This window comes from Acytostelium subglobosum (assembly GCF_000787575.1).
Source record: "Acytostelium subglobosum LB1 DNA, scaffold: scaffold3, whole genome shotgun sequence".
NCBI classification, from domain to species: Eukaryota; Evosea; class Eumycetozoa; order Acytosteliales; family Acytosteliaceae; genus Acytostelium; species Acytostelium subglobosum.
This window is the reverse complement of record NW_012236529.1, coordinates 181,757-197,732: the sequence shown is the minus strand read 5'-3', so window position 1 is coordinate 197,732 and position 15,976 is coordinate 181,757. Positions and strand designations below refer to the sequence as shown.

General features: G+C 46.6%; 6 protein-coding genes across 6 annotated transcripts; 3 read left to right on the top strand and 3 right to left on the bottom strand.

The window, feature by feature from the left end:
* Positions 1-139: 139 nt before the first annotated feature.
* Positions 140-628, bottom strand: SAMD00019534_015490 (hypothetical protein; the record flags this gene model as incomplete). The annotated part of the gene is made up of 1 exon (XM_012902140.1): positions 140-628. The coding sequence occupies one exon, from the start codon at positions 626-628 to the stop codon at positions 140-142; it is 489 nt and encodes a 162-aa protein (XP_012757594.1).
* Positions 629-1,052: 424 nt separating this feature from the next.
* Positions 1,053-2,342, top strand: SAMD00019534_015480 (hypothetical protein; the record flags this gene model as incomplete). The annotated part of the gene is made up of 2 exons (XM_012902139.1): positions 1,053-1,288; positions 2,006-2,342. 2 exons carry the CDS (start codon positions 1,053-1,055, stop codon positions 2,340-2,342), a joined length of 573 nt encoding a protein of 190 aa, XP_012757593.1.
* An 89-nt stretch (positions 2,343-2,431) lies between these two features.
* On the bottom strand, positions 2,432-2,944 carry SAMD00019534_015470 (hypothetical protein; the record flags this gene model as incomplete). Its single annotated transcript, XM_012902138.1, has 2 exons — positions 2,432-2,772; positions 2,878-2,944. The coding sequence occupies 2 exons, from the start codon at positions 2,942-2,944 to the stop codon at positions 2,432-2,434; spliced, it is 408 nt and encodes a 135-aa protein (XP_012757592.1).
* A 2,230-nt stretch (positions 2,945-5,174) lies between these two features.
* Positions 5,175-6,014, top strand: SAMD00019534_015460 (hypothetical protein; the record flags this gene model as incomplete). Its single annotated transcript, XM_012902137.1, has 1 exon — positions 5,175-6,014. A coding segment is annotated over one exon (840 nt), but the record flags the coding sequence as incomplete, so codon positions are not given.
* A 71-nt stretch (positions 6,015-6,085) lies between these two features.
* Positions 6,086-10,618, bottom strand: SAMD00019534_015450 (hypothetical protein; the record flags this gene model as incomplete). Its single annotated transcript, XM_012902136.1, has 5 exons — positions 6,086-8,699; positions 8,771-9,284; positions 9,346-9,768; positions 9,890-9,922; positions 9,988-10,618. The coding sequence occupies 5 exons, from the start codon at positions 10,616-10,618 to the stop codon at positions 6,086-6,088; spliced, it is 4,215 nt and encodes a 1,404-aa protein (XP_012757590.1).
* A 539-nt stretch (positions 10,619-11,157) lies between these two features.
* SAMD00019534_015440 (hypothetical protein) lies at positions 11,158-15,555 on the top strand (the record flags this gene model as incomplete). The annotated part of the gene is made up of 11 exons (XM_012902135.1): positions 11,158-11,478; positions 11,558-11,855; positions 11,918-12,160; positions 12,243-12,413; positions 12,481-12,584; positions 12,651-12,993; positions 13,067-13,146; positions 13,213-14,393; positions 14,479-14,680; positions 14,747-14,834; positions 14,918-15,555. 11 exons carry the CDS (start codon positions 11,158-11,160, stop codon positions 15,553-15,555), a joined length of 3,669 nt encoding a protein of 1,222 aa, XP_012757589.1.
* Positions 15,556-15,976: the final 421 nt, after the last annotated feature.

Here is a 15,976-nt window from a genome sequence, read left to right as displayed (position 1 = left end):
GAACCAAATCAGGCCAGCCATGATCTTTCTTATACATCCTNNNNTAAGAGGTTCCAGTGCTGGTTGTGCATCTGCATCTCTCCAGAAGACTCGGACTAGTCATCAGTTAGTGACCATGAAAGCTTGACTTGTGTCAGAGTCAGTACTTACCAGAAGGCTCAGTGATGTAGATGTGCTCGGTGCCAGCAGGGATCAGATCCGTAGAGTTGGCCAGGGCAGCATTCACAGCAGCTGGACGGTACTCGATGACACAACCTTGGAGATTGCGCAAGTTGTGCAAGCTCACACTGAGGGGACTCTGGAGAATACGTTCTCTTAGGTCTTCGTACCTTATGTTGCCGTTGACAGCAAAGTAAAAGTTAATGTTGGCGTAGTGCACTGTTATCTGACGAGGGACAAGAGGGGCAGGTTTGGCGGCAGGTTTGGCTACGACCAGCGCACCGACAGGAGGACCACCAGGAGGAGCAGGAGCACCGAGGGGAGCAGGCTTAGCAGGGGCAGGAGGGACTTCAATGGCAACGACAGCAACCTCAACTAGAGGTGCACCGGCAAGCGGAGCATCGGCAGGGAGAGCACCAGCAGGGGCAACTACTTGAGCAGGTTGGACAACCGCTTGTTGATTATTCATTCTCTGATATCCTGTTGGTTTGTTGAATGACCATCCTAAGCTTCGCATTAGAGTTTATATACTGATAAACATACAGTCTCATGCAAGTTGATAGGTGTTTGAATGAATGAAAGGTCAATCAATTGATTGACTAATGCCACAACTTTGATTGTCGCGACTTTTCACAACTTGAAATAAAATAAATAAATAAATAAATTTCTCACACAGATATAAGATGCCATCAATCAAACATCATTACCAATCAGATCCGGAGTTCAGGGAGCGCCACAAGGCCTACATCAAAGAAAAGGTCAAGTGCGACTGTGGCTTTGAGGTGGGTCGCACCAATCTCAACAGACACAAGAAGGGCTACATTCACAGACAGTTGATGGCCAACAAATAATTCTAAATGATATAAGTTTATTATCTCTAGTAAAGTTATAACATGCCAGCAACCTACAGCACAACCAGACTCAACAACCTCGACTGTCAGATGAGACATTATGCTGGAGCCTACAATCGCGACACGATCAGAATGATTGCACAACGGCTCAGTGACGATCTCTATCATGATGGTTCTGCTGCTCGTCTCGAAGTTGCAATCGAGTATGCCAATCGTCAATATCGCTCGGGCAAGTTCACAAAGGCAGGTGATGCGATCAGTCTGTTCAACCCAGACGAGTATGATGGAGTCCCTCTCGATGACCTCACGATCAAGGGCTTCTACATCTTCATCATTCATCCTAACCTCAGAGCAGGCGGCTGTAATGGCAAATACAACGACTGCTTCTACGACTGCCTCAAAGCCGCCTATCCAGATGAGGTGACCGAGCACTTTAGCAMGCCAYSGATCTTCAAGCGATTCTTCAAACTAGARCGCAACGCCATGGTGCCACTCAAGYTCATCCCAACGATCGAGAAGAAGCTCAAGATGCGCATCAATGTCAAAGGTGATTATTGCAAGAYMTCAACTGAGAACTACGTCAGAGTYGTCCACCTCAAATTAACCAATGAGCACTACACTCTTGACAAACAGGGCGCATTTGAACCCAAGGGCATCATCCTCAAGAGATACAACGATGACAGRATACTCCCAGTMGTGGCATACAAGTGGGACGACGATAATGATCAAGTCCAATTATTCGATGGCACGACCCACAGCACGATGAGCAAGACRGCACTCATCGAGGAGCTCAAGAAGCAGAAATACGAYGCCAAGTGTCGATACATCAAGGTGGAGGCWGCCAAGAAGAGGAGCAAGAARCCCATCAAGACGCTGGAGGAGACATGGCTGGACTTCATCAAAGACGCCGACGCTCTCAAAGAAGGTACCAATGGCGTCATCGACTTGTACTTTACAGGATCAAACATTTACAAAGCCGCCCTCAACCTATTCAGCAAGTACAACAAAGCATGTCATTCCAGATATCATCGAACAGGAAGGGCCAAGTGGATAGCCAAGTCATCGAATGGACCATTGAGGTTCGCCGACACATACACTGGCCCTCTCTACAAATACGACGTCTCTGGCATGTACGCAGCCATCATGAGGAGCAGCACATTCTCAGTGCCGATCAAGAAAGGCGAGTTCCATCAACTGACTGACGAGGAACTCAGCGCCAAGTCTGGCTTCCCCTTTGGCATCTACCGCGCGATAATCAAAGGTGAGCACAGAGCGTTCAGACCCAGCGAGCACAACTATTATACTCACTACGATATGGTGATATTGATTTAAGACACAATTGTTTCTTCTTTGTTTCAGTCTCTGGTTTGACTGCTTCAGGATCCATTAACTCATTCATTATATCTTATCCCCAACAATATTTATACAATAAACTTTCCATTGACCTTGGTCATGTTCTTGACAATTGCGTCAGGACAGAAGCCCTCGTATCGCAGGTCCCCGCACTCCTTGCCCAACTTGGGGTAGTCCAGTGACTTCTTGCCTGTCTTCTCTGTCCATGGCTTGGTCGAGACGAACCCATCAGTGTGCACGCGCTTGATGCAATCAATGTCGTCCTTTATTATCGTCCCAATCATCTTGCGACCACGAGAGATGATGAATGGCATGATGCGAGCGAATGGCGTGTCGAACAGACCCAGGTAGCCAAGATCACTGGTCTTGGATTGTACCTTCAACTTGGCAATCTCGAGCAGAGGTATATCTGAATAAGAGAAGGATGTTGAGATTGATTAGTAAATGATCTAATCAAATGTGTTGTTGTTGTTGTTGTTGTTGTTGTTGTTGTTCTTTGGTTAGCAATTCATACCCTTTCTTGCAGTTGCATTGTGTACCTTGTCAGTCGCTTTGATTCGATTCTTAAACTTGACAATCATGCACCTGTTGCATATCTCTGCCAATGACTGCTCGTTATTGATTACTTTGTGATGGTAATTGAGGTTCTGGACGTGCCGGGCCCAGTTGCTGTTGGCCACTAGATCGTGACATCCAAAGTGATCGCACAACTTGTCGCGAGCCTTGCCATCTTCTGTTCTCAGATTGGTCAATGTTGTTGTTGTTGTTGGAATGATCTTCAACTTGCCCAATTCCACTTTGTGTTTTTTCCGAATATGTTCATATAAGTTATATGAATACCTTGTTGTTGTTGGGCATAATGAGCACTTATAATTGACGTTGTTGTCCTTCTCCTTATTATTATTATTATTAATATTATTATTATTGTTGTTATCTACAAGCTGCTTGATGAGACCTAGTGGAAATTGTTTCGTTGAACTTGTCGAGGAACTGGAAGCAGCCAATTGAGATGGTGGTGATGGTATTACCTCCACCTCTGCTGGTATTACCTCCACCGCTGCTGGTATTACCACTGGAGTGTTCTGTTTGATCATTGCCATCTCATTGATTATCTGAGCAATGGTGTCTTCATCGTCGTCATCTAACTCGTCAGTTGCTGCTGTTGTGTTAACAATGTGTTGACAACTCTGAGACAGGTCAATCACCCTTTCATAAGGACTGTGTTGACCATGTTGTTGCAAGGTTGTACCTGTGGCTGTTATTGATCGAGGTTGGACTCTTGGAGTCGCAATGCGAATAGGTTGAGTCGACACACCTATTGATGTTTGGGATGAAGATGAAGATGAAGATGATTGAGATGATGATGATTGAGATGATGATGATTGAGATGATGATTGAGATGATGATGATTGTGATGATAATGATTGAGATGATGATGATTGAGATGATGACGATTGTGATTGTGTTGTTCTAGCTGGAAGTGTTCGAGATGGTACAGGTGCTGGAACAGTTGCTGGTGTTGCTCCTGGTCTATTCGAGTCAATGGCCTGCCTCTCTTTTTTCCTTTGCCATAATGAAGACAAACAACTGGTTGTTTGACATCTTAGTATTTGTATGTTGTATAATTGTTTAATTTAACAATGACAATGTATGAATAATAAATAAATTTTTATTTGGTGTGGTGTTGATCTATAATTATAAAAGATAGATATTATTGTTGCTCTTGCACAGCAGAATGCTATTACTACTATATTAAGCATCAATTGGCAAGTTATCAATCTTTCTTGTGACTAACAGGTGAAAATATTAGTCATTTCATTGCTGTCCTTCACGGATATAAACTGACAAGTTCTCACCTCCCATTGGTCAACCACACGTGGGGGTCCTTCCTTTTACGTCATCCCAGGTAGTTCATTGATCACTCATCGAGAAATCAAGATTATCAACATGGCTCAGTCAATCAAATAAATGATGAAGTTCCAAAAAAGGAGAAGTGATGATCACTCCCCGCTCCCAATAAACTGAACATTCTATTAATGAACCAAACAACCAATCAAACAATCAAACATGGAGAGGTTATCTATCTTGATTATTATACAAATAGTGAATGAGTTGGATCTGTTGGATGGTGCATGCTTTCGTTGTACATGCAAGAGGTATTGGAATGGTACCAGGAGGAAGATAAAGATATGTCCCGATTCAGATAGTTGGAGAAGTGATCAATCTTTAATGCCATACACAAAGACTGTCTCGTCGTTGGAGGTTGGTCGATCCCAATACGCAACAGGTTCCCATTTCTACTTTGACGAGAACATGACAATAGATGTTGGCGAGTTACAAAGTCATGCTCCATCGATCAAGGACATGACCATCCCAATATCCAACTCAATCACATCTATTGAGTTTGGAGATGAGTTCAACTTGTCGATACATGTTGGATGGCTGCCTCCCTCGCTCACCGATCTCACATTTGGTCGAAAGTTCAATCAACCGATCATGCCAGGAAGTCTCCCTCCATCACTTACAAAGATAGTCTTTGGACTCCTTTACAATCAACTGATTGAATCTGGTTGGCTGCCCGCCTCTTTAACACACCTTGGCATTCACTCAAAGACATTTGATCAAGACATACTGCCCGGCACTCTTCCTGACTCCATCACTCATATTAGTATCCCCCGTGATCGGGCAAGGTTAAGGATCCATGACGGTGCCCTACCACAATCAATCACCTCAATGCTGGTCTCGACCAACCTCTTGTTCAATATCTGCGATGACAATTTGATTCAAAAGTCCTCAATCAGGTCGTTGGATATTGTGTTACCTGAAGCTAGAATAGAGTCGATCATTGGGTCATTTCCCAGTCTGACACGCATGTCATTTCATGGACACACATTCATATCAGAGGAGGCGTCCAAAGAATGGTTTTTAAGGAGTACAAGGACACTGCATTTGGAAGAATCAATCATTGTATTAAAAGCTGGTATGATTCCACCAACTTTGACACATCTGACCTTGGGCGATAACTTCAGCCAGTCACTCAGCTCCAAGTTGTTGCCAAGCAGCTTGATCGAACTCCACCTTGGCAGCAAATTTAATCATCCACTTGTTAGCCTCCCCAGCGGATTGACCACCCTCTCGATTGGCGATAGCTTTAATCAGCCATTGACCTCGCGGCTACTCCCACAATCATTGACCAAGTTGAAGCTGGGCAATGGTTTCAATCAATTATTGCCGTCCTTGAGGACACTCAAACGTCTGGCCCTCGGTCAGGCCTTTATCGACAAGAACATCATGCCGATGCTTACACCTGACGAGTTTACAAAGAAACTGAAGAGCAATGACTACACGACAAAGGCTCAATTCACTGTGCCCTTGGAGTTGGTATGGTTTTCATACATAACATTATTGCGCCATCCGGTCATGTTGATCAGGTCAGTGATGTCATTCTTCCCCTCTGCTTCAGTGTGCCTGATTGAGGTTGACCAGTACAAAGTACAATACAACAAGTACAATGCATTCATTGCTTGTAGACGTGTTGATCAACAAACTCTCTTCTGTTTGTTAGAGAAAACCAAGAATACATCCTATCTATATGGTATTGGGACCAGTGTCCATCGAGAAATCAAGATAATTAACATGATGAATGGAAATAAATAGTTATGGAACTTTAACGATTAATGTAAATCAATTGATGATGGTGTCGCCAAAGTGAGTTTCCAAACTCATTTCTTGTATTTGAAGAATCGAGATGCGAGTATTGTCAAGCCAATGACAACTATGAGGACAAAGAATACTACTAGGAAGTTGGATTGGTCATCACGAGGCAGATCAAAGATCTCCATGACTGTTGGTCCATCAAGTATTGGACAGAATGGCTTCAGTGCCACAGTGGTCGAGTTGATACGCACAGGTACAGGTACAAACTGTGATCGCTTGCAATAGAACCGTATGCCACTGTCCATCTCATTGACCATCAGTGTCTCCACCACATATCGTGTCAACGAGATGTTGAACAAGAATTGGAAGTTGGACGGGATGAACGCAGGGCGTATAATGAAGCCGGCAAACAGCGAGAAGAAGGAGAACACGATGCCTGTCAACTCGTTGGCTACACTGATGTTGGGGCAGGCAAAGCCGAGCATCTGTGAGAAGGCGATCAGCACTTGCACGTACAGGTAGTACATCGCCACGAACATCATGAAGCTGTGGCAGTCGTTGACCATGCCCGCTAGCCAGTAGACGGGGATGCTGAACAGGCTAGAGTAGACCATGGTGAAGGGCAGGTCGGTGACGATCATCACCAGGATGAATGGCAAGTGGCCGTACGTGCCAGAGTCCAGCTCGCGATAGAATAGTGTTCTATCTTCAAAGATCGACGGGATGTTGGAGAGGCACGAGATGGAGGCGAACGTCGACGAGAAGAAGATGAAGGATATGCGATCAAACACGCCCTCCTGGTCATTGTCAATCTGCAGGAACAGTGTGCCAGTGATCAACGCCAGAATGAATGATCGGATGGCGCGCACCATGATGACGTTCTTCCTGCGGTAGATCGAGAGCAGTGTTCGCATGGTCAGTGCGTGTACCTGTTTGAGGAAGCTGGCCGAGTAGCGAGACGTGTAGACCTTGGACTGGAATGATGAGGGCAGTCCGCGATCCAGTGTTGCCATGTTGTCGCGATATGTCTGTGATTTGAGATATACATCGATCACATCATCCTTCTTCTCGGCGCCACACTCTCGACAGCAGGTCAATGATGAGTTTGATTGAGTAATACTATTCGAGGACTCCTCCTTGGGCGCCGTCGAGTTGGCCTTGTTGCTGAACAATTTTTTGATAAAGTTGATCTTGGCTGGCGTGTCATGGCTCTGTAGTCGTGTGATGGCATCGATGGACGATGAGTAGTCGAGAAGAAAGTCGGCAGGGTTCTTGTTGGGAGGACAGGTGTGGCCGGCAAGGCGACAGTGTGCGAGTACCGTGCTGAAGTCTGGACCCAGCTCGCCAAAGTATGCCGTGTAGCCACCCTGGGTGAGCAGCATGATCGAGTCAAACATCCTAAAGATGGTCTCTGAAGGCTGATGGACGGTGCAGATCACCGAACGTCCCTGCTTTGTAACCTTCTTGACCAGACTCATCACCTTTTGTGCGCTAACTGCGTCGAGGCCGGTCGTGGGCTCGTCAAGGAACAAGATGTCTGGGTTGCTGGCCAGCTCGATGCCAATGTTGACTCGCTTGCGTTGCTCCAATGAGATGCCACAGCCTGTTTTACCAATGATCGTATCCTCAATGTGGTCTAGTTCCAGAACTTCCAGGATGTAGTCAACGACGTCTTGCTTGGCCTCCGATGTTAGCTCCTGCGGCAGACGAAGGTCGCTGCTAAACTTGATGGCCTCGCGGACAGTGAGCGTGTCAAGTAGCTTGTCCTCCTGCTCGACGTACGCGATGTATCGACTGAAGAACTTGTCCAAAGGTCGGTCATTTAGACGGATGTCTCCAGTGATCTCGCCAGTGTCCTTTCGCTTGGCCAGGATGTCGAGGAGGGTGGACTTGCCAGCGCCAGACGAGCCCATCAGAGCGACCATCGTTCCAGGTGCAACATAGCCACTGACATTGTCAAGCAAAGTCCTAACGACTCGCTCACCGTCGTTCCTCTTGAGTGGTACGCGGTAGGACAGGTTGCGGAACGATAAGTAGCAGCCATCATTCTCCTTCTTTGACATGGCCGCGACGCCAGATGAGGCTCGGCTAGTCTTTTTTGCCGATCGAATGTCAATCTTGGCCTCAGAGATCATTGATGGGCCGGCAGGACGCTGCTGGGGTGGGCCAACAACAGTTGTTGTTGTTGCGTTGATGGGTTTGCGGGACACTGTGTCAAAGGTCATCTTGTAAAGGCCAATGAGGGAGGCGGCCAAGAACACACCGTACATGACGGTTAGAACATATATGGCGTGGAACCTGTCATCGATCTCGGTGGATATGCCCTTGGAGGCAATGAGTTGGGCGCCCGTGGTGATGGGACATACGCGCGAGCCCTGGTAGCCATCGGGGTAGGTGACATTGAGCAGGGGATGACCGATAGGAGGCAGGAACTCATCAATCTTGCATCGATATGTATGATCGTAGACCTCATTGATCAGGATGCTCTCGTAAGCCCATTTGAATGGTGATATGTAGTGCATCCATATCCAATAGTTTGGTATTGATACTGTTGGTATCATGTAGCCGGCCATTAGTAGGCAGAGGCACATGAATGAAGGCGCCAAAGTGCTAGCAATCACTGCATTTGGTGAGTAGATGGCGATGGTCTTGGTAACACGTATGATCAATGACTCCAATCTAGGGCGAGGGCAAGGGCGAGGGGGTTAGGGTAAGGGTTGAAGGCAAGGGTTGACGAAGAGGATACATACATGAAGAGGATGACAATGAAGAAGAGGAATCGTTCAAACTTGTGATCCAGCCCAACCATCCAGTATGAGATCATTGAGAAGAGGATGACGTCAAAGAGGTAGGTGGCAAGGTCGCAGATCACTCCAGAAGCAAAGTATGAAGCGGGACTGTAGTATCGCCCGTACCTTTGGTCATAGTAGACTGGTCGCTCGAGGAATAGTTGAGTGACACCAGCCATCGAACCAAACACTACAAACGTCAACAGGAAGAACGTGAGCGATGGAAGCAACTGGGTGGACTTCTGTGTGTTGCCAACGTTGAAGAACAGACTCCCGATGAGCAGGCCCAGTATCACACTCTTTAGGATACGCGACGTCAGTGCCGAACGGTCCCTGAACGTTGTGACAAAGCCACGCTTGGTACACTTGGCCACCTGCTTGGCCGTGCTCAGCTGGAACAGCGTCGGTGGTTCCTTGTACCTCTGTTGCACCTTGTGTTTGATCTCCCTTATCTTGTTCAAATTGTTGATGTACACTAAGAGTATGATGATGATTGAGTGAGTGAGTGAATGAGTGGGATGTCTGGTGACACTTACAAGGTGATTGACGGTAGGCAGTAACAAAGTCATCGGTTGACTTGAGTTCAGGTGCGTCTTGTTTGATCTTGGCGAGCTCGTAGATGTTGGCGAGGAAGTCGGCGTGGTTCTGGGATGGCTGGCAGTGTAGTCCGAGACTGGAGTAGTAGGGTATGACGTCGTCTTTGGAGCCAAAGAATGTGACCTGTCCATCATTCATCATCAACACATGAGTGAACAGTGAGTAGATCTCTGGAGATGGCTGTAGTAGCGACACCATCACTGGTACGTTGGCCGACTGCGATATCGTCTTGATTGTGTTGAGCAACTCGAGGGAGGTTGTCGAGTCCAGTCCTGTTGTGGGCTCATCCATGAATATTGTCTTGGCGCCTTTGACCAACTCGACGGCTACCGTCATTCTCTTCTTTTGGCCTCCAGATATACCTCGAATTGATTGATTGCCAATGACCGTATCCTCCACATGACTCATACCCAGTATCTCCAATATCACCTGGCGCAACTCCACCCYTCTTATCATCTGGCAAGTTAGACTGGCAGTCCGTACTAAAGTCCAATGTCTCCTTGACAGTGAGTGTGGCTACATATTGATTGATTGATCGTTAGAATGAGTGAGTGGAAGTGATGATGGAAGGAAGGACATACGTATGTGATTGTCCATCTGGGACACATAGATGGTATCCATGTGATGCGTCTCTGGATTGATGGGATAGCCATCAAACAGGATATCACCGTGATGTATGCCTCTCTTTGGATACCGGTTGACCAGACACTTGAATAGTGAACTCTTGCCAGAGCTTGGTCCGGCTACCAACAGCACCATCATGCCTGGAGCCAAGTAGAATGATATGTCTTGTAGGATAGTCACTCGTTGCTTTGGTTTGAATGGGAAATCACGTTCAAGTACACAATAGGACAGATGCTCTACCAACACCGTCTGCTCAGCACGTGTATTACTACTGCCTGATGTCAACTTGAAGTACTTCTCCATCTGTAACTTCCTCTTCTTGTTATTCTTTACGTTCTTGTTATTGTTATTATTGTTATTGTTGTTATTGTTGTTGTTGTTGGTGATGTGGCTGTGGCTGTGCTTGACAACAACCAACTCCTCATCATCATCTTCCTCCTCCTCCTCTTCTTCAACCTCCTCTTCCTCTTGATGACCAACATTAGATATTAACTGAGGAGGTATTGGTAACTCAACATCCTCCTCCTCCTCGATAGTGGACAGGCAATCCATTGAGATCTCAACGTTGTTGGACTCCTTCTTAGCCATTGTTTAGACTGTGAATATAAGACTATAAGACTATGTAAAGTATATAGGTTAGGTAGGTAAGTAATAGTTGTGATGAGATGAGATGAGATAAGATAGGACGTGATCACCTCACCTAAGTTCATCTCATCACAACAACTCCAACGCACTTCATCCATCATTGAGCCTGTACCAATCTAGACTCAGGCAATGAGTCAATCTATCAGACCAAATATATCAAGCCTTCATGATTCTTTCGTTGTATCATCGTCTTCGTCATTGTAATATATATATGAAGTTATAACTTGTTTAAGAAGATGTATAACATGTGAGTGATAAGTCCGATGATGTGCGTGTGTGTAAATGATTGAAATGATGACAAAGTGTTAAGTTGTTGGAGTCGACCAAACCAAACCCCCAATAACAAGATGATGTGCGCTTCAACCCCTAATCACATCTTTTAACTTCACTCTTCAATCATTCTTCATTCATTCAATCATTCACTCATTCACATCACATCACATCACTCATCATACTATAGACAACATAGCCCAACTAACTCAATGAATGATCAGAACAACTTTCAACAACAACAACACAATGGCATGATGATGCAGATGATGCCGCCTGACCAACAGCAGCAACAGCAACAGCAACAGCAGCAGCCACATGGACCATCGGTCAAACTGTCATTGTTGATTCATCGTCTGGTTGAGCAATCATATAACAGTCTCATTGAACTGAGTACCACACTACAGAAGCAATCAGACATGGAGCGCAAGAGGCAGCTGGTCGAGTACCTCGATGCCACCAGAGAGCGATTCGTCAAGCTTCTCGTCGTCATGAAGTGGTCGCCACATGTCAACACTCTAAAGAAGGCTAATGTATGACGATCATCATCACTCCCTTGCGATCATTCATTCACACATTCAATTAATCAATCAATCAATCACAACATATTAGGAGATGACAGCATTACTGGAACAGCATGAGGGATACTTTAGGGAGACTGCTGACACGCTTATAATGACAAAGGAGAGTCTTTTGAATGCTCGAGCACCAATATATGATGTACCGACTGCCATTGATATATTGTCGTCTGGCAACTACATGAGAATGCCAACAGACATCAAGAAGGTGTTGCCACCACCACCACTCACAAGCGCACAGATCATCAGTGCGCAAGACAGACTCAACAACATCATCAGCTACAAACTATTTGGAAGCGATGTACCCAAGGAGTTCAACACCATCAATGTCTGTAAGTTATGTTACGTCGATTGATTGATCACGCTCACTGACTAACGCGAGAACCGACACCAGATGATGGCAAAGCACATATTATGGTCACTGGCGAGTATGAGGTGTTCCTGACGGTTGATGGAGGCAATGAAGCGTCCAATTGGCTATTGTCATCGTTCAAGATATTTGTTATTGATCGACGCGAGAAGGACACACAGCTGATCAAGGGTGCATATGACACTCGCATGGCACACATCTCTGAATGCATACAGAACAGGTTGTTCCTATCACAGCGGCCTTTACACGACATGCATGATATCATTCGTATGTCTACACCACATCATCCATCGTCAGGCAATTGATCACTCGCTCACTCACTCAATCACTCCATCAATCAACCAATCAGAATACTTGAACATCAATGCCAAGATGGACACGCTTGTGGCGCAGATCGAGGCACTAAAGAAGAACTCCCAGCGAGGGAATCTGCGATGTAACTACAATGCCAAGGACAACATCATCACCATATTCTACTGGATTCCAGATGACATGGTCGTACAGCAGTCTAGTCTCGATGGTAAGCTCATGGCACGCCAGCACTCAATCAAACAATCAATCAATCGCTAACGTCATCATCATCACAGACAAGAAGAACATCAACACAAAGATATTTATCTCAGACAATAAGCTATCGATCAGCCATGTGCCGCCTGTCAGTCATCCAACCAACAGTACCTTCTTGGAGAATGTAAGATGAAGATGGCGACCAAGTCCTTGGACAATCGCTGACCCAACCCATACACGCCTCATTTAGTTCACAACACTCAGCCTCGAGTCTGCATTACTTCGTGCGATCAGTCTACATTCCTACCAGAGACTGCATCAGTTGTATGTTTTGCTGGTAGGGTCGTCAACTGCATCATCATCATCATGTAGCGAGCGAACAGATGTTAGACTGGTGGCAAAGCAAAAACAACAAAGACAACATCAACTACAACATGTTGATGGAGATATTACCAAACACGAGGCAGAGGAGGAGACAACAGATTCAGTACCAAGCCTTCTGACCATCCAACTGTTTGGCATCAATGTATTGGACATCTCCATCAATGCTCAAAGTGGGAGATACATTCTACTCAGCAACCTTAAGCGACAAAGTATGTTTGTTCGTTTGATTGATCACATGCTCACCAGCGGCCACTAACTCCCATCTCCTCCTCAACACTATAGACATACTTCCAGGACTCGAGAACAAGATAAACAATGATGCCAATGAGATACAATCAATCGTCAACATACTTAAGCTAAAGGTACACTCAATCACAATGATTGGAATCATTCCATTTACTAACATTCAATCAAACAATCAACTTTAGTCACTTTTGGAATACTTCCAAGAGTCAGCATTGTTCTTAAAGTTGGAGAGCTTCTTTAAGATACCGCTGGCTTGTGATTTGTTCATCGCGCAACAGGAGCCAAACTATGTGTGCATCAGGTTCCCAAAGGACCGCGACATATTCTACTTGGTCATCACTGTACATACTCAGACGTTCGTCCCCACCTTCCATCTTATTTATTCGCGGCCGACCCCGCAATCATCGATCATGCAGCTGGACTCGATCATCAAGCTGGAGAACGAAGAGCTCAGCTCAATGCAGTCGCAGTTTGAGCGCGGCGAGCTCCGCTTCAACGCGCCCCTCTTCCATTCATTCATTCTTGGCCTTCTGGCCAAGCTGGTGCTGCTCTCCAAGAAGCGCATCAACGTGCAATCTGCGATCCAGTACCTCAACTCGCGTCAGATTCCCCATCACTACGACAGCATTGCCGACGAGAGCATCACCTTCCTCGCGCTGCCCCAGCACTCTACGCTTCAAACGCGCCAGATGGCCATCACCTTCCCCGACGACTCTCACTGCAGCATCAGCTTTCACGAGCTCAATCCTCAGCAACATTATAACTACTCGACAGCGCCACAACAACAACAACTATTACAATCACACAACAACCACAACACCTACCCTGTGGTGTACACGGCCGATGGACAATGGACGTTCACGTACAACACATGCACGGACTGGCTGACGCAGTTCCAGTATGATGTGGCCGCGGTCAACAGGATGATGGACATCTCCACGCAGATCGTGCACCAGCTGCATGCGTCCGAGTTTGCCAGCCCCTTCAACATCATCCACGTGCAGCCACTTGAGGTAGAGGTCGCTTACAACTCCAAGAACGACATTGCCTCGATGTCCACGCTGCGGCTGTTCCACAATCGCGGCGGGCCAGCTGGCCGCGTCTGTCTCGACTTCCAGCCGTTCCGCAACCCCCTACTGGCGATGTTTGAGAACGAGCTGAATGAAACGCTGTCTGTGGAGGGCCTGCTGCGCAACGTGGCCTTCGCCAACGACATTGTCTACTACATTCACTCGATTATCACCTCTAATAATCACTATGTGCAGCCGCTTGAGCTGATGGTGGTGCCGCGCTCGCCCACACAGCTCCGCCTGCACTACAAGAACACATTTGGCATCGACATCAAGATGATGTCGCCCGACAAGTACATCATTGAGAAMCTCATACTACTCATCGATGATCCAGCAACAGCAGGCCGCATCATCGTCGTCGTCCACCTCTGGCGGCAGTCGATCTCGTCCACAACCAATTCCCAACTTCCCCCAGTTCATGGAGTACAAGCTCAGCGCCATGGCGCTCAACAATCTCAATGGACAACGATCATCATGGCTCATGTCCACCAAACAACTTCAAGCGCCCCTCGAGAAGATCATCCTCTATCTCAACAGTGCCTACGTTGTCAAGCATTTCCAGACTCGTCTAAGGACAGAGGTATGTGTTTGTGAGCGAGTGAACGAGCGAGGGAACAATGGCCAGGACCCACTAACACACAAACAGAGCTCATCATTTAGGATCATCACAGACCAGCTTACATTCCATATCTTTGTTAGAGACTACGTCTACTTTGAGTTGGATGTATCAAACAGTATGTACCCTCGCCCTTGCCCTCACCCTCGCCATCTCCCATCGCTAACCCTCAACCCTCGACCCTCGATCAATCACATGTAGAGACTGACCAGACACCATCATTGTCAAAGAATGAGATGGACTTGCTGTCTGCATACTTTAAGAAGAGAGTTAATACGTTCTCGTCGAGGATACAGACAATCAGTTCATTCTTGGAGATATTCAGTGTGCCGCCATTCATTATCTCGGAGCTGTTGCGACTGCTACGCGGTCCTCCCGCCTCAACCGCACCCAATATGCCCAAGTACCAGATGGACATCATACCGACCAACACCAAGGTCAAGGATCCAGTGATACATAGTCGCGAAAAACAATGTCTCCAGTTGATCGTGCGCTATTACATCAAGACCAGTGAGCTGTCGCCCAAGATCACCAGCGACCTGCTGGTGGACCTGCCCGTACTCTACTATTACAAGTTGAATACGGTAAGATATTGGAACCTGAACGACCGTGCCAACCCAGAGTCAGCCAATGGCATGACGTCAAGCGACCAATCCAATCAGTTTGTGGTGGACATGGTTCGATCAGAGATGGACACACAGCAGCAACAGCAACAGATACAACCCAACGCTGCTTCTGACAAGCAGGGTGGCAACGTTCTATTCACATTTGCAACCAACGTTGTCAAGCACCTCGAGAAGCTCAAGGGCATCCACATCCCCGTCGTGCCCAAGTCCTAGTCGCTCAATTCCCAGATCAGATCAAAAATGGAATGCATGGTAGCAGGGGCACGTCATTGTCACACTTCGAAGGACCTGGTCAAGTCGTCCATGGACGACATGGTCAGACGGACGGTCATATATCCCAACTAAACAATGATCTTTACCACCACTCACTCATTCAATCATACTTGCATTGGCCTCTTTCATTCAGGAATGTCGGACAAAGGTGTCGATCAGTGGCGTGTCAGTGTTGACGATGGTTCCAAGCTCGATGTGTCGGAGCGTCAACTGGATAGTTCGATGAAACCCACAGTAGTGGTATGTTTGCAGGACATTGGTTCAAGCTCAAGGTTCCATGTAACCATTATATGCCAACGAACGAATCAAGTGTTGGGGTGTCCAAACAACATCACGCAACTCAATCAAAATGACCTCTTCG